This window comes from Hoplias malabaricus, chromosome 10, assembly GCF_029633855.1.
Source record: "Hoplias malabaricus isolate fHopMal1 chromosome 10, fHopMal1.hap1, whole genome shotgun sequence".
Taxonomy (NCBI): domain Eukaryota; kingdom Metazoa; phylum Chordata; class Actinopteri; order Characiformes; family Erythrinidae; genus Hoplias; species Hoplias malabaricus.
In genome coordinates, this window is record NC_089809.1 from 34,420,668 (window position 1) to 34,446,219 (window position 25,552).

Below are 25,552 nucleotides of genomic sequence, written 5' to 3' on the forward strand. Positions count from 1 at the left end.
AACTGTGAGCTATTAACTCAATGGATGTCCACGCCTGCACATTTCATTTGAGCTGTCAGGCACATGTTCATACAAACCTCTGTGTGGAAGCCGTAATGGCTCTACTTATCACAGTGAAGCCCTCCTAGGGACAGAGCATTAACTTCACAAGTGGTTATTCTGGATAGTTGAATCTGGAACAGGGCATGTCTTATGAACTGCAGCATCAAGACAGAGGACAGGAATAAATCAAAATAAACTCTGGGGGGTGTTCCCGAGACAGCACAGAGTGTTCACATTAAATCGCTTGCAGTTATGAAGTAATAAGTTATTATGAAATCACATTTGCCAACACAGAATTTGAGCTGAGTCCACTCTGGGATTTCAACATCACAGTTTTAATGCTATTATCAGTATATATATATATATATTATATATATATAGGTGCAGCAGGTAGTGTCGCAGTCACACAGCTCCAGGGACCTGGAGGTTGTGGGTTCAAGTCCTGCTCCGGGTGACTGTCTGTGAGGAGTTCAGTGTGTTCTCCCTGTGTCTGCGTGTGCGCAAGGCAGGAATACACCCTGGAGGGGTACCAGGCCTTATTTTCTGACCAAGAAAATTCAAAAATATAAATCAAGCATCCACTGAATTCCTTTGTATTTAATGATAATTAAATATGCAGTAAATTAACTCCAAGTGCATCTAACAACAAGCCTATGCCTATCTGATGTGTAATGAAAGAAATACAGTACACAACAGAAAAAAATATCAGCCAGCGTGAACATGCACATGCCCTAAGCCACAGATTTAAAAGTGTGTGTGGGCTTTTTAGCAAATTATTTCAGTTGAAGTGGATATTTTAAGTGTTTAGTGAGCTGCCTAAGTCATAAAACATGGAATATAATAGAATTTGTTTGACGTCCAGTGCAGAGACTTTAGGATTGTACCGCCCTCTTATCCGAGTCTCTCCAATCACAGCGCTGAAACCCACATTTACGTGAGAGTGCAAAGACAAACAATCACAACAAGAACAGAGAAATAAGAGTATTGATTAAAAATGGAGAAACTGGAAACAGGAGATGGAAAACAAGCTTCTTCACAAATGCTCTTCACTCCTGTGCACTCATGTTTGGGTGAAAAGTGGCTCAATCTCATTTAAAGGAACAGGTGCTCAATCCAAGTGTTCTGAACATGGCTCATTAAGACCCTGAACTATGTTCATTTGTAGAATAATTGGGATTGTGTCCCCTTTAAACAGATAGTGAGAATTTAGAATATATCTAACATTATATTTATTCTCTTACGGTGTGAGACTTTCAAATCAAAATACCTTCCTAAGTTCCAAACTTTGACTCCCATACCATTAAAAACAACACTTTTGGATCCGTAATGAGCTTTTGGGTGGAAAATTTTTTAAGCGCCTTTAAGAGAGCATTTTGATATTTTAATGTTTAAAGAAAATATACACATCATTTAAAGTGTGTTGCTATTGAAAGTTGATCTTAGAACATTGTGTCTATATCAAGAACCTCTTATGAAACTCATTTTTGGTTTTCAAGAGGGCGTATGAGGAGTGTGCTCACAGGCTCATGGTACAATTGACAACAGAGCTTGTCTCATGTGAAAACACTGCCTGTTTGAACTCTAAAGTTTATTTTTCTTTTCCATATGTAATATATTCTCCAGAAATAGCTTCTTCAACACCTTCATCCAAGTGGAAGAGGACCATGTGGTCACTGAGTGGAACAAACAGCAGCTAATCATAGAGACATATGGGAGATTGTTCCAGACAATCAGCAGCACTACTGCTGGTGGACTCATCCACCAAGAGCTCACACAACCGTTTCTGACAGATCTAGACTTGTGGATGAATCTTTAGATAAGTATGGCCACAGAGAGCCTTAAGCCTGCTTCTACTCCAAGCAAACTCTGAGTGGGACCCACATTCATACTTCCCATCACTTAGCCCTGGCACAGTTCACAATTCAGTTTTCATGAGATATGTTTGGAGTTAGGAGTCGGTGTGTTCTCCCTGTGTCTGTGTGGGTTTCCTCCGGGTGCTCCGGTTTCCTCCCACAGTCCAAAAACACACGTTGGTAGGTGGATTGGCGCCTCAAAAGTGTCCGTAGGTGTGAGTGTGTGAGTGAATGTGTGTGTGTGAGTGTGTGTGTTGCCCTGTGAAGGACTGGCGCCCCCTCCAGGGTGTTTTCCCGCCTTGCGCCCAATGATTCCAGGTGGGCTCTGGACCCACTGCGACCCTGAGCTGGATAAGTGGTTACAGATAGTGAATGAATGAATGAATGTTTGGAGTTTGGATTTTTTGTAGCAGAGCAAGAAATATAATGTTACCAAACAATGGAAGACAATAGTGACCCAAATATCTTTGTAAAATACATGGCCACAAACACCTCTCACCTCCTTTAACCTTCATGCAGGGCTTAACTGAAGTAGAATAGAATAGTCAGTGTGTTTTAGGACTCAGACTTCCTGTGATCTTTAAAACAAACAGAACATTTTTTTATTGTGTAGTTGCAAAAATGAGGTCATCACTTTGGATTAACCAGGATCAGCTTTTTTCCAATACATTTAATTCCACAGGAGGCAACATGCCTCTGCACTCCAGAAGAACTCGGGGTTGTATCATATGTTACGTGGATTTTAATACAGTTCCAGTTTTAGATTTACTGCGTAAACATGATCATTTTGTCTAATTTTACTAAAATACTATTTTTAAAAAACAGTTTATGATAATTATTGATGAACTTTGATGTAGATATTTCTTTTTTTTTAGCCAGTATGCTGACTATTCACTTATAAAATTTGTTAGCAGCATTAGCGCTGTAGCTGCATCTAGAAGCAAAGTTTGCATTCCAAACATGTCTCAGCCAATCAACAGCATCCGGGATATGAACAAAATCCTGAAAACTTCCTCAATGAGCTGTTTGGGTTGTGTTCTTGCCAGTCACACACACAACCAAATATTTAATTCACTTTTACGTTTTCAGAAGTTGTGTAGCCTGGACTGTTTATGTTTGAGACTCAGAGGAAGCAACCAATCAGAACAGTTGTCATTTACATACATCAGTCTAAAAAGCAAAGTAACAAAAACAAATTGCATTATTCTAGGGGCTGAAGACAATGTAAATATTAATTAGGAAAATCACAGGCTATGACCTTGGAATACTCCCTAGAATTCACCCTAAGATATCATTTTAACAACCCTTCTTTAAGAATGATATCCAGTGCATCTTCTTTTGCAAGTTGTCTCAAGAAACCTTTCCTCGGCATCAGCAATAATGTTCATTCTCCACTTCATGAGCAGACAGTGAGTTGAATTTGCTACGTGTGTTGTATCTGACTTCCCCGAATGCTCTGCTCCTTTGTGGTCAGACTGTACCAATGTTCTACACTGTTTATATAATCCTGCCCCAACCCTAATGTGGACACACAGCTCATGGCCAAGTGGGAGGAGATCTGTCACATCGCAGTAGTATGTGTGAACGCATCGCTGTGTCACTGCTCTAATCTCTCCAACAATCTTCCCTTACCGCTGTCTTCTGCTGAGAATACTGCGAGGCAACTAAAGGCCAATGACAGAATGTCCTTTAAGTCGCTTTAAACAGAGCTTACCTCTGTTGGCCCAGGCAGAGTGTGATGTGAGGGACATGATTAAGGCCAGTGGTGGTGGTCTGGTTGGATCTGAGCTGCAGAATACAGGATTGTAACCCCCCTTAGTTTCTCGTTACTTATATAAGGTTAAAAGGGGTACAATGTGAGAGAAGCTTAGGCAGTCTTCCATTTGTCACAAACAGCAGTTTTAGCTGATGATTAACTGTAATATTTGTTAAATTATTATTATTAATGCCACTCTGCACGCTATCATTGTCTGCAAAGCAGAGACACATCCTCGAACAGGGCACTACACCCTCGACAGGTACAAAGTTTAAGGTCTAATATAGTGGAGTAATGTGCAATTATTTGAGAAATTTGTGGCAGTGAACACACACACAAGTGCACTAGGGGCTGTGAACACACCCAGAGCAGGGGGCAGCCTTCCCTGGCACCCAGGGAGTAGTTGTGAGCACTTGCTGGCCACTTCACCAAGCCTGGTCCTTTAACCATCAGGCCACGGCTGCCCTGAAGTAATGGTTCAGCTCTCCTGTGGTGTATATGAATTATGAACCTGTTGATCTGTTTAATTAAATGATGGTGTAAAAGCTACATCAAAGGACTCCTTGATATTTAGGATTCACTAACAGCCAAACGAATCGTTGACTGTCCAGAATAGACGGTAAGCCTCTGGAGATCTTGGCAGTGTCCTTGTTTATTGGGCATGTTCATCATTATGTTTTTTCTACTGCTTAAGAATTGCTGTGGGGCCCTGTGCCAAATCAATTAGAACGTGTGAAATAGAAGTAGCCCAGGAAGAGGAAAGCTAATCAACAGATGGGCTGAATAGATTTTTTGAACACAATTAACAGCCATGTTTCGGGCAGTTCCAAAGAGAAAGAAAATTATCCTGAAACTTCAGTCCTGTGCGAGGGAACGTTGATTTACTGCATTTCTCTTCGCACCTCATTTCATTTCAAACACAGAGAAATAAAGGCCGGTCTGGGAACCAAGGTCAAAACTTAACAGCTCTAATTAGTTAAAAATGAAAGTGAAATGAAAGTGAACCACACTTGTCTCAGACCCAGCAGCTTGGCTCAACGTGAGGAGGCTGGAGTCGATGAGAAATGATTACAAAAGGCTCCAGTGGAGGCAAAGACAGGGGCGATGTATAACAGAGTTTTTACCTTCTGCTTCAACTCAGAACCCCAGAGAGGCCCTAAAGAGAAGCAGGGTCATTCAAATCAGGCCCGCAGAGGGAATGCAATGAGGCAACGCCGATTAAGCCCGAGGAGCAATGTTTTAAAACAAGACAGGTCTCGTGGGCTCCCTGTCTTTGTGCCTGTTTAATTTTTCAGCGCTGTTGCTCTTAGGTGAAGAGAGTGTTTGTCCTAATGAGTTGCTGCTTTGCTTCACCATTGAACTTTGACAGTGGAAGCAGGCCCTTTTCTTTGCCTCCTCATTCCCTCAGCCCTGTCCTTCTTTGATGTGCAGCACACTTTGGCTGGTCTACAGTTGGGCTGAAAAAAGCAAGAGAACAAGAAGCTACATTTCATGTCTGTAGACCAGTTTTTGGCAGTGTACTCCATGGTAAAGTTGCCAAGCCTGCATTCATTAACCATCGCTAACAACCATCTACACTCCGCCACAAGCAACTAAATGAGTTTAGAAGACGGAAAACTTCATATCCAAAGGTTTGTAGCCCCTGCTCAGATAATGGTTCTCCTGAAATCAAAGGGGTTAATAGGATTTGTCCTGCTTCTTTGTGGCAGTTTCATCCCTCACTTTTCTGGGAAGAACATTGCTTTGAGGATATGACTGATTTTATAATTCTGAAAGGCAAATTTTAAGGTGAAGCTTAAATAATTTGAAAATGTCCTAGACCTAATTTTGATGTAATTTTCATCCTCAATCAATGCAGCTAAATGTCATTCAATCTTTTCTACGATGGACCACCTTAAATGAGGGCTATCATAGATTTTTAATAGTTTTTCCTACTTGAAATGAGGTTAAAAGGCTGCTGACAGATCCAGGCTTCCATTTCACACTTCGGTAACTTAAGGACATCCTGTAGTTATGAATAATGACCCTTAGATTGTAATAAGCTGGGAGTTTTAAAGGGTTATGTGATTTATTTACTTATTTATTTCATTTTGTTACGATAACTAAGTTTGCCCTTTAAAGAGGAAATCTTATACCCCCTTTTCATAAGTGAACAAAGATCTGGGGTGTTAATGAAACATCTGTGACCTGCTTTGGTCAAAATACCACAAGGATCAAAGCACCCCCTGTCTAAACAGCCCTGATCAGAACAACCGGTTTCAGTGCCTGTTCCTTTAAATAATAATGAGCCACTGTTCACTCTGCTCTGAGCACACAGCACTGAGGAGCGAGGAGCAGAAGCTCTGGTTTTTGTCATTTTTGCTCAGTTATCTTTCTATTCTTTTGTTTTCACCATGTACTCCTATTTCTCCATGGCCACTGGGTTTGTTTTCCCCCCGATAATAAAATCACAGAGTCATGCGAACAATAACTTTATTAATGTGCACTCTGAGAAATCTAGACATTTGTTACATTTCTCTGTAGTCTCTTAGGGGTATTTTGAAAACCTTTTATTTATGGAATTCACTTGAAAATCCCCTAGGAGACAGACAGGACCAGGACTGGGGCCTGAGCCCGGACCCTCTACCTGTCTGGACCTCTGGGAAATGAGCTGTGATGGATAGAGAAGGCTGGGAGAATGTGCTGGCTCTTGCCGCACTGAGCCGACACATGGAGAGGGGCCACGTCAGGTCACTTCACCCATCTCAAGAGCAGGGGATAATTTGCTGGAAGGGTATAGCAGAGATGTCAGGTGAAGCCTTTAAAAGCTTCCTCGGGCAGACTGCATGAACGTTAAGGCTTTTTGTCTTAGGATAAGGCCAATCTCTTCCTTCCTGACATCCAGTGGTAGCTACATGTGTAAGCTAATGACTGTATATATCATATATAAAGGTAATGGTTCCAACGTCTCCACCGCTGTAGCCCCTCATAGTAGAACTCCTGCCTTGGAGAATCTATAACTAATCCTTTAAAAAAGTAAGAAATCACATTTTCATAAATTTTCCTCTTGCACTGGAAAGGAGGCTACATTTGACTGGAAACCAAAGCGTGATTCTGATGTGGCATTTAACGGTGCAGCTGTGGAGCAAGGCAGCGAGAAGTGAGTGAGTCAGTGTGAATTTTAGTCCTGAGGTTAGCGCTCCGCCCCCTCCCCTGCATCAGTAAGTCATTAGCTAAATGTGGTAGAGCGGCGATGATTTCACCCCTCTTCTTGACCCGGCGTCACCCTGCCTGACCCCGACACTAAAACTGTGTCTGAACCCCTGTTTGCACACATCTTGCATCCATCTCTTTGATCTTGTTTTGTGGAGATCCATTACAACAGCAGACTTATTGAGCTTTAGACGTGTTCTATTTGGGAGATGTTATGAATTTCTAGTAGCAGCTCTAGCAGCTCTAGCAGCTCTATCATTTAGATATAGTGTATGTATTGATGTAACTGACACTGCCCTGCCACACTGAGCTTTTTTTTTTGTACTCTTGTTAATGGTATCTTTATCATCATCATCTTCTTCATCATCACCATCATCATGTCGTTTAGGGCTTAATCCGTTTCAGAGTTGTGGTTATTATAATCTATATTTTGATAAAATATAATTTACTAAAATGTTATCATGTTGCCCTGTAGCTCCTGCACTGGAGTAACTTACATCTGACAGCTTTAATGGTAACAGCTTGGTTTTCAAGTCCCGTTCCGGGTGACTGTCTGTGAGGAGTTTGGTGTGTTCTCCCTGTGTCTGTGTGGGTATCCTCCGGGTGCTCCGGTTTCCTCCCACTGTCCATAAACACATGTTAGTAGGTGGATTGGTGACTCAAAAGTGTCTGTAGGTGTGAGTGAGTATATGAGTGACTGTGAAGGACTGGCGCCCCCTCCAAGGTGTATTCCCGCCTTGCACTCCGAACCCACCACAACCCTGAACTGGATAAGTGGTTAAAGACAATGAATGAATAAATTAATAAACTAAGATCTGCTTTACTTCAGATGATTACTTTTTTATTGTGCCATATTTCTGGACTTTACTTGTTTAAAGCATTTGAAAACACAACGTTGTGTGAACATTTTATGAGGAGTGGACACATTTGGGTGGCATGGTAGTGTTGCAGCTAGTGTCACAGCCACACAACTCCATGATCTTGGGGTCCTGGGTTCAGTCCTGACCTTGGGTTTGTGTGTGTTCTCCCCATGTGGGCAGTAGGGCTGGATGATAATTCAATATCAATATATATCACAATATGAATTGTTTTGATGACAATGATAACAATGATTTTTAAACCCATTTTCTATATTTCAATACACATTATTTACAGCATCGTTCACTGACTGACCTTCGTTATCAGAATTATATCGTATCAACCAAAATTAAGAAATATATTGTGATATAAATGTTGGCGATATTGTCCAGCCCTAGTTGGTAGGTTGATTGGCTGTGTGAGTGAATATGAGTGTGTGATGCCTGTGAAGGAGAATCTAAGTAAGTTGATGATCAGGATGAAGGGGTAAGAGAAAATGGATGGACAAAATATATGTAAAGTGTAAATCTTGTTAACACTGAAGTCAAACTTTCTTCTAGAATGTTTATAATTTTGGAGATGATGAGGTTTGGTCGCAGTGAACATCTGTTTTAGATTTTGTGATTTATTCTGCAGTCACCTCTTACAGTATAGATACAGACCCTTGGTACCTGAGTGTCTTTTTCCTGGAAAACTCGTTCTTGTCATCGTAGGGAAGCACGGAAACGTCAAAAGCTCTGTGCTGCAGGACGTTTCTGTCTCTATGAGTCACATTTATATAAACACTTGATGCTACTGGGCAGTATCATACTCTGGGCTTTCTTCCCGATTGCTCAGTGAGCGTTGTGACTGTATATAAGGAGTGCACCTGTTCCCACCAAAGGGCAGTGACGGAGGATAGGGAACACCTGGTGCACTCCTGAATAACCTGCTTTTGCTTCACATGCCCTACTGAAAACATGCACGTACTCCATACACCATAAACTGTGCTCCTTTTTTATAAGGCGGATTCCCTGTGGGATTTTAGATCTCTTTTTAAAAAGGAATTTTATTTTATTTTATTTGAATAAAATAAATGAAGTCAAACAGCCATTCAGAGTGTCTTGGTGTGGAATGGTTCACTGTAGAAAAGGTTACTGACTGATTTGTTTGCAGCTGTAGAGGTAGACATTTTATTTAACATCCAAATCCCTTTAAAATATAAATCTCAAAAATATTTATATGTGATGTTGATAATTATAGTTGTAGTTATTATTGATAAAAAAATATTTTCTATTTCTAATCTGCTATTTTACTATATGACACCGTGTACTGTGTACATTTTTGGCCAAATGTTATCAGAAAACTGCTGTAAAAAATGTCTCAGTCAGAATTTTTTAGAAGATGTAGTTGTGAACGAAGCAGATTTGACTTTAGATCAATAGTTTGCAAATCAAACCCAAAACTCCTTGTATTTTCGTTTTTGACCCTAGTCCATTTTATACTATTATACAGTGGAACCTCTACTAACGGACGCCTATACTAACAAACTTTCCAAGATAAGAACCGGGCATTTGAATATTTTTTGCCTCCACCAACGAACCATGACTCTAGAAACGAAGCCGAGCCTCCGCTGGCAGCTGGAAATGGCCACTGACCCCAATAGGCGAGTCTCCCAGCGCCCAGACTGGAGTGAGCTTTTAAGATTAGCAAATTGTAGTTTTAGCAATTTAGCATTAGTGTAAATAGCAGACATCGAAATTTGTGCTAAGTTAAGCCGTATCTACGCTTCGTCCCCCCACATTCACCCGCCTACTCTCCGTTATTCCACCCACCCCCCCACACCTCCCGTCATACAGCCAGTGCCTGTGTTACTCCTCCAGCCAGTCGTCACGTCTTCAAGGTAGCGATGTGTAACCACTTAAAACTTTTTTATTTCTTTTTTATTACTGTTACCACTGTATTTCTCTTTTATTTTTAGTAATGCTACATGTATTTTTTTTACTAATCTGAGAGTGTTGTAAACATATATCAGTGCAAAAAGGGTGACTTTCGGGGTGGGGGCTGGAACACATGTATTGCTTTTCCATTATTTTAAATTGGGAAACTTCACTCGAGAAACGAACTTTTCTACTTACGAACCGAGTCACGGAATGGATCAAGTTCGTAGGTAGAGGTTCCACTGTACATATCATTATACAACAGTTAGTTCCAGCGATGGACTCTGATTGGTTGAGAAGTGTTCTAAAGCGCGCTTTATTTTGCAATTACTGTATGGGTTTTTCACAACCACTGTATCAGTCCGCTGAACACTGTTGTTAAAAACTTTCTACGCTGTCGTTATCAGATTTTTCACCGCTAAATTAGCTTCAGTTCCTGTTTCACACCCATAAACGGTTCGGTTTACTTCGAGAATACTAATACCAATAAAAATCCTGTAGTTTACTCGGCAGGTTGGTGATACTGTAGTGGTGAGCTGAGGCTGATCCAGCCTGGGCAGTGTTTGCAGTGCAGTAGAGTTTGTTACTGTGACATAGCAACAAACTACTTGTTGAGAAACTATACTTTGGCGAAAGGATTTACTAATTTTGTAAACATTTTTGACCCCACTTTCACAGCTCCATTTTGTATATTTCACAATTTATTACCCGAACTGTTGTATAAAAGCAATAGGTTTTGTGTTATCATGAAATAACATCATAGCTGAGATGGACTACATGTGCCGCATCACAGCCGTGCTGTTATTCTGTGATAACTTACTCCCTCTCGTTCTCTATTGCTTAACTATGACACTTAGTGATGTCATAGAAGAACAAGTTTTGTTTGATTGTTCTTGTAGTGGATGGTTTATGAAATACTTTCTGCAAATGAGATGTTGACTCTGAAGAATATTTTAAATGACTATGTAACTTTAAAGTTCTAAACAAATTAAATTTCAGCCTGAATGTTTATCTCTCACCTACACCCTGCTGTGACTCTCAAATTACAGAAGATTTGCATTCAGAACAACACAGAAGAGACACTTAGAGTATGCTGAGCAAGCGTTTTGAACGCCGCTGGGGGAATGCTTGTGTTTTGATGCTGAACTGTGTGTTCATTAATCTTCAATGATTCACCGGTGAAATGGCTCGGACTTTTCTCTTTCACACGGTTATAAAATTATAGCATAACTGCAGATTACTGCTTAAAGCACTAACATCCTCCTGCACACTACACTACACTGATGTGCTGCACTTGAGCTACACTGCTGAGAGTAAGTTGTAGTTTTGAGTGAGGTATAGGGCTAAAAGTGAGATGAGGGTGAGGTGTACTGGTGAGAATGAGGTAAAGTGCTAAGAGTGACATGGGTTGCTAAGCAGTTCTAAGAATGTAGTTTGGTGCTGAGAGTGAGATGTTGCAGAGGTTGCAAATGCAGTGTTGAGGGAGGACTAGAGTGCTGAGAATGTAAATGAGTTCCTAGATACAGTTCTAGGAGTACAGTGCAGTTCAGATTTTATATGGTGTTGCAGTTCTGAAGCTAGGGCTGGACGATATAACCAAAATATATATCACGATATAGTTCTAAAATTAAGTCGATATGATATAATTCCGATATCGATATAAACAACTTAAAAGCAACAGAAAAAATGACATCACTGTCAAACATGCACCTCTTAACTTTGTCAATATTAATTAATATTTTTACACAAAAATAGAGAGCAGTGAACTAGGGAGGGCACTGTAATTAACGTCATTCAATGACATATGCTGTAAATAATGCCTACTGAAATATTGAAAATGTGTTTTAAAATTATATGATTATTATTTAAACATTTTATTTTGCAATGTGTGTGTATATATAGAATTATTTTCCAGCCCTAACTGATGCACTTTGTGATTTAGTAAGTAAAATAAATTATGAATAAAAATATCAATTAAGGAAAGTCGATGAACATTGAATGATGAAATTTGCTCTTTCCTGTAACATCAACATTTTGTGGATGTATGAGGATTTTTTTATTTATTTGTTTATTATTTTATTTATTTTTATAACATTATTATTTACTCTACCTGAATCAAGTAAATGCAAATAAATATATGATATTCTACCCACAGAGGCTTTGAAGACCCGTCTTAGAGGAGACAGTTGTAGTACTGAGTTTCGTCTGGAGCTCGGTCTCAGCTGGGTGACTTCCCTTGTCTTCTGCCGCGTTCCTGAGGCAGAGTCCCTCAGGCATTCTTAAAAAGCACATTTCTGGGCCAGTAGCTCATTACCCCCTCTAGAGTTTTACTGTGACTCTGCTATACGTTAGAGTTACATTACATAACTATTTACATTAATTAAATGGTTACATAATGATAGAGTTAGTTATATAATGAATTAATTTAGAGTCAGTTACACAACAAGGTTTTTAATTTCATCAAACTAAACTAAAATCGTATAACACCCCCTCTTTTTCATCAAACATTTATATTACACATTTGGTTGAATTTCTTTGCTTAGTTTAGTGATGAGAATAAATTACATCAGAATGACAACTGTCTCATAGCTTCGTTAATACATCACCAATGCATTAGTACAAGAAATTATATAGAAAAAGGTATGACATTATTATATTATATTATTATATGTTATTATTTTTCTACAAACACCATTGCTGCAAAAGTGGAAATGTTGGGTATAATGCAAGAAAAACAAGAATCTGTCATTTATTTGTTTTCTTAAAGCTTTTTTTTGCTGACAAATGCACCAGTTTCCACCTGAACAGGCTGATTCTATTTTGTAAATATAATATAAATTGTTTATAATATAAACTGTGGTGCAGCCAGAGGTGGAAAGAGTACTAAAATATTCTACGCAAGTAAAATTACTGTTACTTTGATGAAATTTTACTTAAGTACAATTAAAATTACCGGGCTAAAAAGTAAAAGTAAAAGTAAAAAGTAATGCATTTGAATTTTACTCAAAATAAAAGTTACTTAGCTAATTTCTTAACAGTGTGTGTGTGTGTGTGTAGTGCAAAAAAGACAAGGGCATATACATTTCAAACCAGTTGGTTTGAATTAATAGAATAATTTTACAAATATAATAAACTGCTCATGGAGAGGACTGAAGATATGAACATTACTATTAAAGTAATTGAAGTTATGTCAATTTAACATAATATTCCTATTAAAGAGTTATTTCTGTCGTTTTGAAGTGGGTATGTATGAGGTGCTTATGCCTAGTCAGTGTATTACCCACAGCAGACAGCGTTCAGTCTTCTTCCAGTCTGCTCCTGTGAACTGGAAGACTGCTGAGCGCTGTCTAGTATGGGTAATACATCTACTTGTCATATGTACTTCATACATAGCCACTTATAAACAACAGACATGTACACAATATATATATAAGTTATGTAATAACATCATTTTGGGAGTAGGACCATGCCTGAACTCCTCCTCTCAACCCTATATATTCCCTGCAAATTCACGGCATCGGACAAACTCGCTTCATTTAGTTCAGGAGATGGACCTCGACTAAACTGTTTCATGAAGTCAGCTCACTTCTCCGCACTGGGTCATTCCTGCAGATCCCCATATTCTGAGCCGTGCTTGGCCAATATCAAACCCACTGAGCCTGCTGTTTTAAAAAACTTGCTCCTACCTCCACCCCGTCTCCACCCTTTTCTCATATTCTTTTATCCAACGGGGGAGTCCGGCTTCATACGCATTCATAAGCCGCCCTGAACTCTCCCCCAAAGGCTTCTGAGTTCACCTCCCCGTTTCAGCCTCTACGGGCGTGGTCCGTACTAGCAAAATATATATATATTGTTGTTAGGTAGATTGTATGAATTTAATGAATCCCTTGAGGAAAATTAAGTTGTCATAGCAACCAGGTGCTTTTAGATACAGAGCTATAATAGCTCAAACAGAGATCTGTGCAAAAAAGTTCAGCTCAGTATGTTAATACACACAAAAGTATAGGAGATAAATACACTTAACCGGTGCAGATCGAGTTGTAACACAAAGCCCAATAGAGGCAACAGTTCAATAACAACAACCAACACACATTGATGTATTTTCTGCTAATTTGAGCCTCTTACTAAAATAGGAAAACTTATTTTTAACTCCCAGTGCAACGCTACAACTATTATTTAACCTACCTCTACATGCCCTACATGCGCAGGTTTGATACCATAAGCTGCTATTTCTCTCTTGGCAAACACAGCTCACACTGCATTAGAAAGATGTTACCTTTCTTGCACTTGAAGCCAAAGTGGTTCCTTAAATATGGCCAGGGGTTAATTTCTCTCCAGAGCAACTCAGAATTCAACTGGGTTTCCCACTCAGCTGGTTCTGCACCAGTAGCAGACTTTTCCGTCTCCATATTTCAGTTTTAAAAGTAAATTGCTCTCCAGCCCATCATTCACTCCATTAGTTTCTGGTGCGCAATTGTTTTTCTTGCATTTCAATGTACATTTTTACTCAGTCATGGATGTGATTTAAAATGTAGTGAAGTACAATACGTCAAGCAAAATGTACTTAAGTAAAGATAAAGTCAGATGTACTTAAGTAAAAGTAAAGTCAGATTTTATAAAATACTTATAAAACAAGAAAAAAAATACTCAATTACAGTAACGCAACTAAATGTAATTCGTTGCTTTCCACTTCTGTGTGTATCATGTGATGTCCTGAAGTTGTGGGTTTGATCCCCATCTCGGATCATTGTTTGCAAGAAGTTTGTTGTGTTCTCCCAGTGTCTGTGTGGGTTTCCTCTAAATGCTCTGGTTTTCTCCCACAATCCATTAGTGGATTTTCAGAAGTGTTCAAATGTTTAAGTGACTGTGCCCTGTAGAGTGTGTTCCCAGTGATTCTAGGTAGGTTCTGAACCCACCGTGACCCTGAACTGGATGAAACAATTACAGAAAATCAATTAAAATACTAAACAACTTCAGAAATCGATTCCTACAGCAGAATTTCAGATTGTAGGTGGTCAGCATTGTTGAAGTTGTCCCTAAAGCACAATACAGTACTTTCTCAGTTCTGGGTTCATTACAGCTACACAGTCTCTCACAGTGGAAGCAGGAGAAACACCTGTGGGTATCTTTCTGATCTGATGAGAGAGTGCAGCTTGGATTCTGTCTCACAAAGATGACAGCTTTCATCATATGATTCCTGTATTGCTGGTGTATCAGGTCATGGTTGTAACATGTCCCACTTTTCTATATCTCAGTAATGTTTTTATCTCCAGTTTTGGGAAATCCTATATTTTCATTTATTTTAAATAAGTGACGGTTGCTCTCTGATTCCTCGACAGTATGTGTGTGCATTTGATATGTCTGAGGGTGATTTTGTACAGAAAAACTTAATGCTAGTGTAGCAGATGCAAGAAGTAGTCAGTTTCCCTTCTTGGGTCCTACACCCAAAGCAGAGACACTGATTTACAAAACGCTACACAAAAGAGAGAGAACGTCAACCGCTTCCAAAGCTCATTTCCCTTTTTTGTCCATTACTTGGTATACAGTGTTGTCAGATTGTTTGACTCTCACACTGAAGCACATTCAGGAGGCTGGTGATGAGAATGTGAGTGCATGTGTGTGTCGGGACACGTTTACAGCAGCTTGTGCTAATCTGTTGGGGTTTTTTATGTTAATTTTGGGAATGTCACAGATAATATTTGCCCTTCCTGAGTCACAATCTGCTATAAAAGCTCAGAGACATATCTGACAGTTGGAGCAATATCATTTTGTTTTCAAAATACAAACATAACTGGGTTGCTGAGGAGCCGGAGCGATCAGGGGACGGAAACGGAACTGCTTTGTAGCTGATGATAACAATGTCAGACGACTGCAAGTCTATTAGGCCCTCAGGCAAATTTAGACCAATCGAGTGTACATAATACACACTGGAGCTGTGTATAGTTCAGACTATGTGGGTTGCAGTGTTGGGGGATGGGGCGGTTGTTTTTAAAGAGAAATTAGCACTTGAAAGTAAACATCTTTGAAGGCCTTGAGAGACTAAAACCGCAGGCGCACCCAGATATTTAAAAAAAAAATTAGATTGATGTTCTATAACTCACTAATGTAAAATAAATTGCCTTTTCTCCCCCTCTTCAGTTACTGTCACTAAAAATCCATCAGTAGACAAAGGACTGATTGTTATATTGTGTTTAAATCGCTAAATATTACAATTATAATATACCTAGCAACATATTTCAACAGGGTGGCACGGTGGCACAGCAGGTAGTGTCACACAGCTCCAGGGACCTGGTGGTTGTGGGTTCAAGTCCCATTCCGGATGAGAAGAGAAGTGTCTGTGAGAAGTTTGGTGTGTTCTCCCTGTGTCTGCGGGGGTTTCTTCTGGGTGCTCTGGTTTCCTCCAATGGTCCCAAAATGCATGTGGATTGGCGACTCAAAAGTGTCCATAGGTGTGAGTGAATGTGTTAAAATTCTAAGATAAAATTATTTCCTACTGTTGCTTTAAGGCTGATTTTTGTGGGCGCCCCCTTGTGAGAACACACTGCTAAAGCTGTGGCACTTTTACTTATTTGAAGGCCATTCTTGAAGCTCCTAATGTAGGGGTGAATTCCAAAATAACTATAATTTTCATTATGCTTCATAAAACTAACCCACATCCTTCTCTTCGTCTCTCCAGGTGTTGTCACTAGGTGCGGATGTGCTCCCTGAATACAAACTTCAGGCCCCTCGCATCCACAAGTGGACTGTGCTGCACTATAGCCCTTTCAAAGCTGTGTGGGACTGGCTGATCCTGCTGCTGGTCATCTACACAGCCATCCTCACGCCTTACTCGGCCGCCTTCCTGCTGAGTGATGAGAAATACAGCTCTGAGAACTCCTGCACTTACTGCAGCCCACTCAACGTGGTTGACCTCATTGTGGACATAATGTTCATCATCGACATTCTTATCAACTTTCGCACCACTTACGTCAACGCCAACGACGAGGTGGTGAGCCACCCGCTGCGCATCGCTGTCCATTACTTCAAAGGCTGGTTCCTCATCGACATGGTGGCTGCCATCCCCTTCGACTTATTGATCTCCCGCAATGGAGAAGAGGTGAGAGCACAGGCCAAAGCCTGAGGAACCTTGGGATATGGTCCCTGTCTTAAAGCTGTCTTAGTTTGGCCAACAATTTAACTTGCACATATTTGCTTTTTACTCCAACTGTAGTCAGCCAAGGCAAGTTTGGTGTGTTTGCTTGGTTATTGATTATTGGATGTGGATCCTGACACTGTAAGACATACTGTTAACTGTATGAAATGGACAAAAACCTTGGTGGCGCTTTACTTTCACAATCGCTAGCATCACCATCTAAACCAATCTCACATACTTTTTGATACAATATTATCCCAGGAACCGAAAAAATAGATGCACATAGATGCTTCTGCAGCGCTTTTCCCTTTGAACTCATAACAATTCTACATTACACATAAATGCTTTAAAACTTATTTGTACACCTAACAGACTATAATTCACTAAAGGTACAGAGACAAGTTATACCCTAAACATACGTTATATTCTCTTCTCCACTAAGAAATGTGAATATTTGCAAGCGTTCACAACAGAACTGTTTTAAGTAGTAAATCAAAATAAAAAGTCAAAATAAGATTTATGAAATCTTAGAATCACGTTATTGGCCACTGTGCCTGCACACAGAGGAATATGTTCTCCGCATTTAACCCAATCCGTGCAGTGAAACACACATTTACACACACACTAGTGAACACTAGAGGGCAGTGAGCACACATGCCCAGAGCAGGGCAGCCCTAGTGCCTTGCTAGTGTCATCTGACATTATTCCTACTATTATGTAGGTGGCCAGAAAATACTGGTATGATTGAGTGCTGAGAATTATATACAATAATGTCCCTTCCCTTGAAGGTGCTTACACATCGGCAGCAAAAGGTACCACCCCAGTTTTTCTAAGAATTCTGTTGCTCAGTGATTTGACTATGTGTTTAACTAAGAATAAAGCCATATTCTGTACAGTACACATACAGTATGATCCTTTTATGCTTATCTTTAACAGTTTATTGTCCTTTTCTTTGCTCTTTTTATACTAAAAATGCAAATTAGAACTGTAATTACAGCAAATCCCTGGCAGCTTCTAGAATAAGCACAATATCATGGTAATCCTGAGGAGGACATTATCCTGTTGATTAGACTATGGCTAGAAAAAGCAGAATCAGGAATGGAAGATGTTTTTTATTTTATTTTTTTTTTCATTTGTGTGCTTAAATAGTCTAGTCAGCTGTGAGGGAAGAATTTCAACTCCAACGCACTGCTCATTTGTGACCTGAGGGCTGAAACTAGGCTACGTGCCAGAAGTCTAATCGCTTCGTTATTTATTTGTTTTATTGATGTTGTGGCCTTCATGGAATGAGTTTAATCGCTAGGAATGAACACAGCTCTCTGTCAGCTCAGGGAGAAACACTGAAAATATCACCCAACACGCCTCAGCCACGGAGGGCAACACTCTCCATTCCTCTTTTTCTTTTGTTTTCTATTTTCCTCTCTTGCATTCACCTATATTAAGTGGTGCAGCTTCACCTTTTTATTTTCTCGTTTCCGTGTCTATAATATATCAGCATCTTACAGTATGTGTTTGAACGCTACACACTGCAGCAGGGACACCAGTGTGAGAGTAGTTTATCATGAAGGAAAAATGGCCATTCTAGTTGGAAACGTACAATAAATTCAAGACTAACTCCCCAACATAAAACCTGATGGTACAAGCTTACTGAGCATGGAAATAAATTATTTTTGATGTCAAAGTACTCGGTCTTCACATCAATAAAGCTGATGTACCTGGAAAAAAACCTCAGATCAAAATAAACTCCTAATACATAATGACAATGCTGGCATCTGGGAAACAACATGACTATGTGACAGTAACACCATCAGAAGTCCAAAAAAGAACCATCCAGCCAGGGCTTTAATCATAATAATAGAAGCAGAAATTACAGTCAGTTCAGAGCACTCAGAGCCTTAGGTTTCATGGTATGATGCATTTTATATTTCTGTGCAAATAACAAAAACAGTGCATGGCTTTCAGTAACAGAGAAACATTAATGATAAGCTAGAATTACCAACATTTTCCTCTAATTCATTATATATGCCCTTAAAGAGACATTTCAGACTAAAATACACCCTTAGAGAACTGCGTAGTTTAATAAAGGCAGTGGTTATATATAGACATGTGAATGACAACTGAAAGAATATTTGAATGTTTGAGACCACTTTACTGTAGAGCTACAAGGCACCTCACAGCCTCATCATGATTACTGACATAAAGCTACAAAACACCAACAGGCTTTGTCTGTCAGAAAGGCTTCTTTTGTCAACTCTGATGTGAAGATGTTGATCGCAATTTCACTATGTGATATGAATCTGTCATTCCACCCCCTGGTGCCATGGTAACAGCTCAATGTCAGAAAAACATCAGTGTCAGACGTAGATATTTCACAACTTCAGTTTCAGCAAAAAGTACCTTTATGAATGATAACGCTTATTGGTATGTGGTTATAAATGTTAATGGTTTTGGAGCAATAGTTCAGCATAAATATCAAACAACCATTGGTGATGCCCACAGAGCTAAATACAATAAAAGTTTTATTTGGATTATGTTAGAGGTCTGTCTAATTTTTTGCATTAGCCAGTTTTCATGAAATAGAAAGGTTTTACATAGTCTGTTTTTAAGTATCCTCCAACCTTCAAGATGCATCATCAGAAAGGTTGATATATGGTTTTTCATTAGAAGTGTTGTGGTAAAAAAAAAAAAAAAAAAAAAAAAAAAAAAAAAACCTTACTCATCCCCTATTGGGGCACTATGAGTCACTAGAGTGAGATTTTCTCAATTTAAAAACACTCCTAATGAAAAACCATATATCAACCATTTTCAGATGTTAATAGCACTGCCTGTCGTCTTACCAGTGGAGATAAAGAGTCTCTCGTTTTGAACTTATGGATAAAATTGTAAAATTCAGCCTGGTAAACAAAACTTTAGCTTTAGTGACTGCTTTATTTTAAAGGAACACTGTAGGATTTTTGCCTTAACTTTACAGCTTCAAACTCATTGTGATGCTTCGTTGACCAGTAATAAGGAAAAGAGAGACTGTTGTTGCTACTCCAAGCTCTGCACTTCAGAAACTGCACTGCAGAAACTGCACTATGTAACTTTTGGAGGAGGATAGGAAACAGCCACTGCAGTCTCCTCTGGATTTCAGGAAAGTGCTATAACTCTCAGTTACATTCCACCACTGTAAGAAAAGCCCAGAAGCAAATATCAAGTCTTACCTAGTGTTCCTTTAAATAAAGGACTTTAGGCAATGCCATTTGATGCTTGAAAGGTTTTTACAAAGACGTCACATAATGATTCTTCATTCCAAGTGCAACACAGAAATAATCAACTGCAGCTCAGGTGTCACTGTCTCTAATGTTAAAGAACAGGGTGTTACTTTTTAATGTCATTACACTAATCAAGCCTATGAAGCTGTCCATTGGTTTCATATTTGATTGTTTATTGGGTGCATTAGCCAGGCTACGCCAGAGTGAGGCTTTGATTATTTATCTGTCTCTTTCCTCCTCTTTCTAGACAACCACTCTGATTGGGCTTCTGAAGACAGCACGTCTCCTGCGACTGGTGCGAGTGGCGCGGAAGTTGGACCGCTATTCGGAATATGGAGCCGCAGTGCTTTTCCTCCTCATGTGCACCTTTGCCCTCATTGCCCATTGGCTGGCCTGCATCTGGTACGCCATTGGCAATGTGGAACGTAATGGAGCCATTGGCTGGCTCCATACACTTGGAGATCAACTCGGGAAACAGTATAATGACTCAATCCCTGGCTCGGGGCCCACCATCAAGGACAAGTATGTGACGGCCCTCTACTTCACCTTTAGCAGCTTGACCAGTGTGGGATTCGGCAACGTCTCACCCAACACCAACTCAGAGAAGATTTTCTCCATCTGCGTCATGCTTATCGGATGTGAGTATCAGTGATATGAATGCACATAATTCCAGACACAGACTGCAGGAACATTAATTTGTGACTGTCATGGAGGAATTTGTGTAAAAGTTACAAACCACTTTGCAAGTTATATTATTTTAAGTTACAGTGCTCATTAACTATGCTAGTTTATTTTTCAGCTCTTCATTCTTTCTTTGCCCCTTTCAACTTGTTCTTCGATGGTCAAGACCCCCACAGGACTACCACAGTATAGGTATGACTTAGGTGATGGATGATTCTCAGCATTGCTGATATTGACCTGGAGGTGGTGTGTTAGTGTGTATTGTTCTGGTATGAGTGGGGCAGACACAGCGGTGCTGCTAAAGTTTTTTAAAGCCTCAGTGTCACTGCTGCATTGAGAATAGTCCACCAACCCAGAATAACTAACCAACAGTGTCCTGTGTCCAGATGAAGGATTAGAGGACATCCAACACAAACTGTGCAGCCTCAGATAAGGTTATGTCTCTGACTTTACATCTACAAGGTGGAACAACAAGGTAGGAGTGTCTAACAGAGTGGACAGTGAGTGGACACAGTGTTTAAAAACTTCAGTGAGCCCTGCTGTGTCTGATCCACTCGTACTAGCACAATACACACTAACAAACCACCACCATGTCAGTGTCACTGCGGCACTGAGAATATCCCACCACCCAAATCATACCTACACTGGTGGTTCTGTGTTGGTCCTGTTGGGGAAGACTACTGGGGGCGATAATGGGGGTCATATGGTCAGTGGAGCTAATAAAATGAATGACAATGAATGGAGATACAAAGTAGCTGTCCTTAATCGAGTGATTGTTCATTGTATATAATAGAGAGAAAATTGCACACAAGCCTCAACAGCAAGATGCTAAAATGTAACAATTTTCCTATCCCTACCATTCTCCATAAGTTACATAGTGCTGTTTCTACAGTGCTGACTCTGGAGTAGCAACTACATGTCAGTAAAGTATCACAATGATTTGCTAGAACAGACCACGCCAGTGAAGGCTGAAACGGGGAGGCAAGCTCATAATTTTATGGGCAGGAGTTAGGAATGTGTGTAAAGCCAAGCACCCATCGTTGGATAGATGAACGCAAGAGAAAGGGTGGAGTTGGGAGCAAGTTTGTCCGATGTGGAAATGACATGAGATTTGAAGATACAGGGTTTCCTGGGCGGTCGCCATTTGTTGCCTTGGCACAGTCACACAGGGACCTGGAGGTTGTGGGTTCGAGTCCCACTCCAGGTGACTCTGTGAGGAGTATGTTGTGTTCCCCCTGCGCCCACGTGGGTTTCCTCCCACTGTCCAAAAACATTGGAAAATTGGTGACTCAAAAGTGTGCGAGTGTGTGTGTTGCCCTGTGAAGGACTGGTGCCCCCTCCAGTGTGTGTTCCTGCCTTGTGCCCAATGATTCTGGGTAGGCTCTGGACCCACCGCGACCCTGAACTGGATAAGGGTTACAGATAATGAAAGGATGAATGAAGGTTTGGACAGTTTGTGAAAGCTAGTGTCTCTTTGAAGGGAAACATGAAACCAGTAACATTTTGGGTCAGTTTTGAACAGTTAGTGTTGACAAAGATGGCAAGGATGGAGTTAGAGTGGACAAATGAGATGCTGAAAGATTTGATATTTTAGTTAGTGTTGGAGACTGCTTTTATTTCTGACAATAAATTTGAATAATTTTGTTCACTGTTAAGAATTGTATTCACATAAGTAGATCATAATATCCACCTTGTTGCTTTGGCTATTCTGTTAGCAGACTAATCTGTGTATACCTCAAAGAATTTTTCCTTGACTGTGTTTTTGTTTGCTATATATCTCTTCACTCTGTTACAGTGAAGATTTCATTGCTAGTCTACTTACCAAGGACATCTGCCTTATTTTGATAGTATCTCACTGCAGGGGAGTAAATGACATACAAGTTCATCATTCACATGAATGCACTAAAGTGGCCCACAGGGCATTCCCTTTCTTCCGAGTAATGAATACATATATTAGTTCATTTTGGTCTGCTTTGATAGGAACAATTAATAAATAACCAAGCAATCTACTATCCTCTTACTGCAAACTCCCACACTTATCAGACCTGCATTGCAGCTGTGCAATTTCCGCCGAGCACCTCAGGACATGTGCTGTCAGGGCTGTTCAGTAAACTTTAATGAGAAGGCTTAAGTTCAGGAGGAGAACAAAATCAGCTTGATCTCTCGAATCCAGTAGAGTCCGTCCAATATGTAAAATGCCCCAAGCTGTGAATTACGTGATAAAACAGTTCTAGCACAGAGATTGTAGATGGGCTATGGCTTAACTCTCAGCTCTCTGAAATTCTGAGGTGATCAGGTTATTATCACACAGCTTTCGCTGATGTCGCTCATTGCATGATATTTATTTTCTCTGAAAAAGTTTATTGTCACTATCAGAACCAACAATTTTATGTCAATTTTTTAAAGATTGTTTAATTAGCTATCATTTATGCTGGGTTAAAGATTCAAGGTTAGTAGAACATGGCGGTTCAGAATGACCTGTAAATAGCTCTTGTTACAAAAATGTACTCTGAAAGTAGACTGATCTTCTGTCTTTTTTATAAGGTAGTAGGGTTTTTTGGAGATACAAGTTTTGTTCTGATAGGGAAAGTATATATTGACTGGTGTTGTATTCTCCTAACACTGCAGTATTACGTACAATCTTCCAGGTAGTTGCTATGATGCTTTAGGAAACTCAAGGGGCATTGGCTAGCTGTATTTCTTCTAAATAAATGTGTCATTAATGACAGTGCAGGCTGTCACTGTCAGTCATTTATTTTATATATGAATTTTAAAAAAATATATCATTAAATAGTGAAATATCCACAAGAGCTCTATTGAATTTGTCATTAAATATTTAAAAACAATATAAAATATACTTCCTGATGTAAATGTCCATAACCTTGTCATAATATAATTTCAGATTCCAGGAAGTACATGATGTATGAATATGAGTTTCTTTCTCTTTGCAAGTTAATTACATTTCATTGCTTCTAGCATAATATTATAAATAGGATACACTGCTTCAGATACACATATAATCAGAGATATTAGCGCAGCAGAGTAGCCAGTTCCCCCAGGCGCAGAATTTGTCATCTCTTGGCTTAACAGCGTGACTGCTATATAGACTTTCACACTTGGACATGATTTGACAAGAAGAGCGCTGCATTGTTTATGAAAAAAGCTTACTCAGATTCTCTGTGTCCCTGTTGAATACTATTTTAAGTAAGGTGCCATTTTGAAATGAACAGGCTCCTGAGAGACTTGGTCTCATTAGTTATGTATGTTTACTCTACTTAACTGTGTTTGACTAAGAGAAACTGGGAAAAGGATTTCATTATTTTTCTCTCAGGATATTGGCTGATGCTGAGTACTGATCCATACCCCCTAATACTAAAATGCAATACACACACTATGAAATACTATTACAATTTATCACAAAATTGGCAGAGAGCTGTGCTGTCTCTCCATTTTGTAGAATGTTTTTTTAAAGAACTGATAAGCCACAGTATAAAAGACATAACAAAAAGAGTAAAAAAATAATAATAAAAGCCAAAATGAACAGAGCTGATACCACAAAAATGAAACCTAAATGCCTGGACTGACCTAACAAGAGTCACCCATGACAGTAATTTTTCATTATTTACATAGTGTGGAAACTGGAAAGACCAACTCTATACAGGAAGAACACTGCTACACGGTGAGCCCCTTTAGGGCTCACAAAGCATGGTTTAATAAAACACTTGCAAACCTTGCTGTAGGAATGTGGATTAGTAGTTTTTGTTGCTGCAGGTTTTGGACTTGAGGATCTCCTATCAGTTTACATTTAAACTGTTAACAGTTACTCGCATATAAAAATGATTCGGGTTGCTTCATGTTGTTATTGTTGGTTCCAAGGCTGATTGAGCGCACAGGAACTAGTTCATCACTAAAAAGAACTGTCTGTCAGGTCACTGAATGAAACATAAGCAGACGAAAGTCTTACGTTCAGTATTTGTGTTGTTGCAGCTCTGATGTATGCCAGCATCTTTGGGAATGTGTCAGCCATTATCCAGAGGCTGTACTCGGGTACAGCTCGCTATCACACGCAGATGCTTCGCGTCAGAGAATTTATTCGCTTCCATCAAATCCCCAACCCGCTCAGACAGAGACTGGAGGAGTATTTCCAGCACGCGTGGTCCTACACCAACGGCATCGACATGAACGCTGTAAGTCATTCACAAATGTGTTCCTATAAGGTAACCAGATTCACTGTTACTGTCAGCTTGATATTTTGCCTTGTGTCTCATTCTGTTTTATGTCCCTGGCTCTGTCTCCCTTGTGCTTTTGTTCCCACGTGTTCCACTGTTTGTTTGCTTTGTCATGTGCTCGTCCTGCCTTTGTGTTCTTTGTGTTATGGCTTATCATGTGTCCTTGATTACATTATTATTTCTTGTCCTGTGTGTCTTTTTAAAGCCAGTGTTCTGTGTTCCTGGGTGTGTGTCATTTGTGGTTTGTTATTCATAGTCATAGTTCCCCTGCTTTCCATGTTTCTAGCTTTCTCTGTAGTTGCCTGTATTCCTTGTTAATGTCTTAGTTTATTAGTGGTTCTGTATTTCTATTTTTTCTTTGTCTCTTTTTCTTTTGTAATTTCTTGTTACTAGCTTTTCTTCTTAAGTCACTACCGTCGTGGACTGTCTCTGTTTCTATTTCTCCAACACATATCAAACCTGTATGATATTTGTATAGTTTTTGCAGTATCTAAAAATGGCAACAGTGCTCTTTTATTAGGTGTGAAATTAAGTTGAAAATATTTTTTTTGTGTAGAGTATAATTGTAACACAAAATTCAAACATTCTCTCACTCTTTTGTCATTCCATGGTAACGGTTGCATAGTACATCAATAC

At 39.6% G+C, this 25,552-nt stretch overlaps 1 protein-coding gene across 1 annotated transcript in view; it reads left to right on the plus strand.

The window, feature by feature from the left end:
- kcnh2b (potassium voltage-gated channel, subfamily H (eag-related), member 2b) overlaps positions 1-25,552 on the plus strand; it is a 269,546-nt gene that overhangs the window by 234,703 nt on the left and 9,291 nt on the right. The window contains exons 6-8 of the mRNA XM_066682531.1: positions 16,297-16,716; positions 20,254-20,644; positions 24,675-24,874. Coding sequence (XP_066538628.1) covers positions 16,297-16,716; positions 20,254-20,644; positions 24,675-24,874 — 1,011 coding nt within the window. The remainder of the gene's footprint in view (positions 1-16,296; positions 16,717-20,253; positions 20,645-24,674; positions 24,875-25,552) is intronic.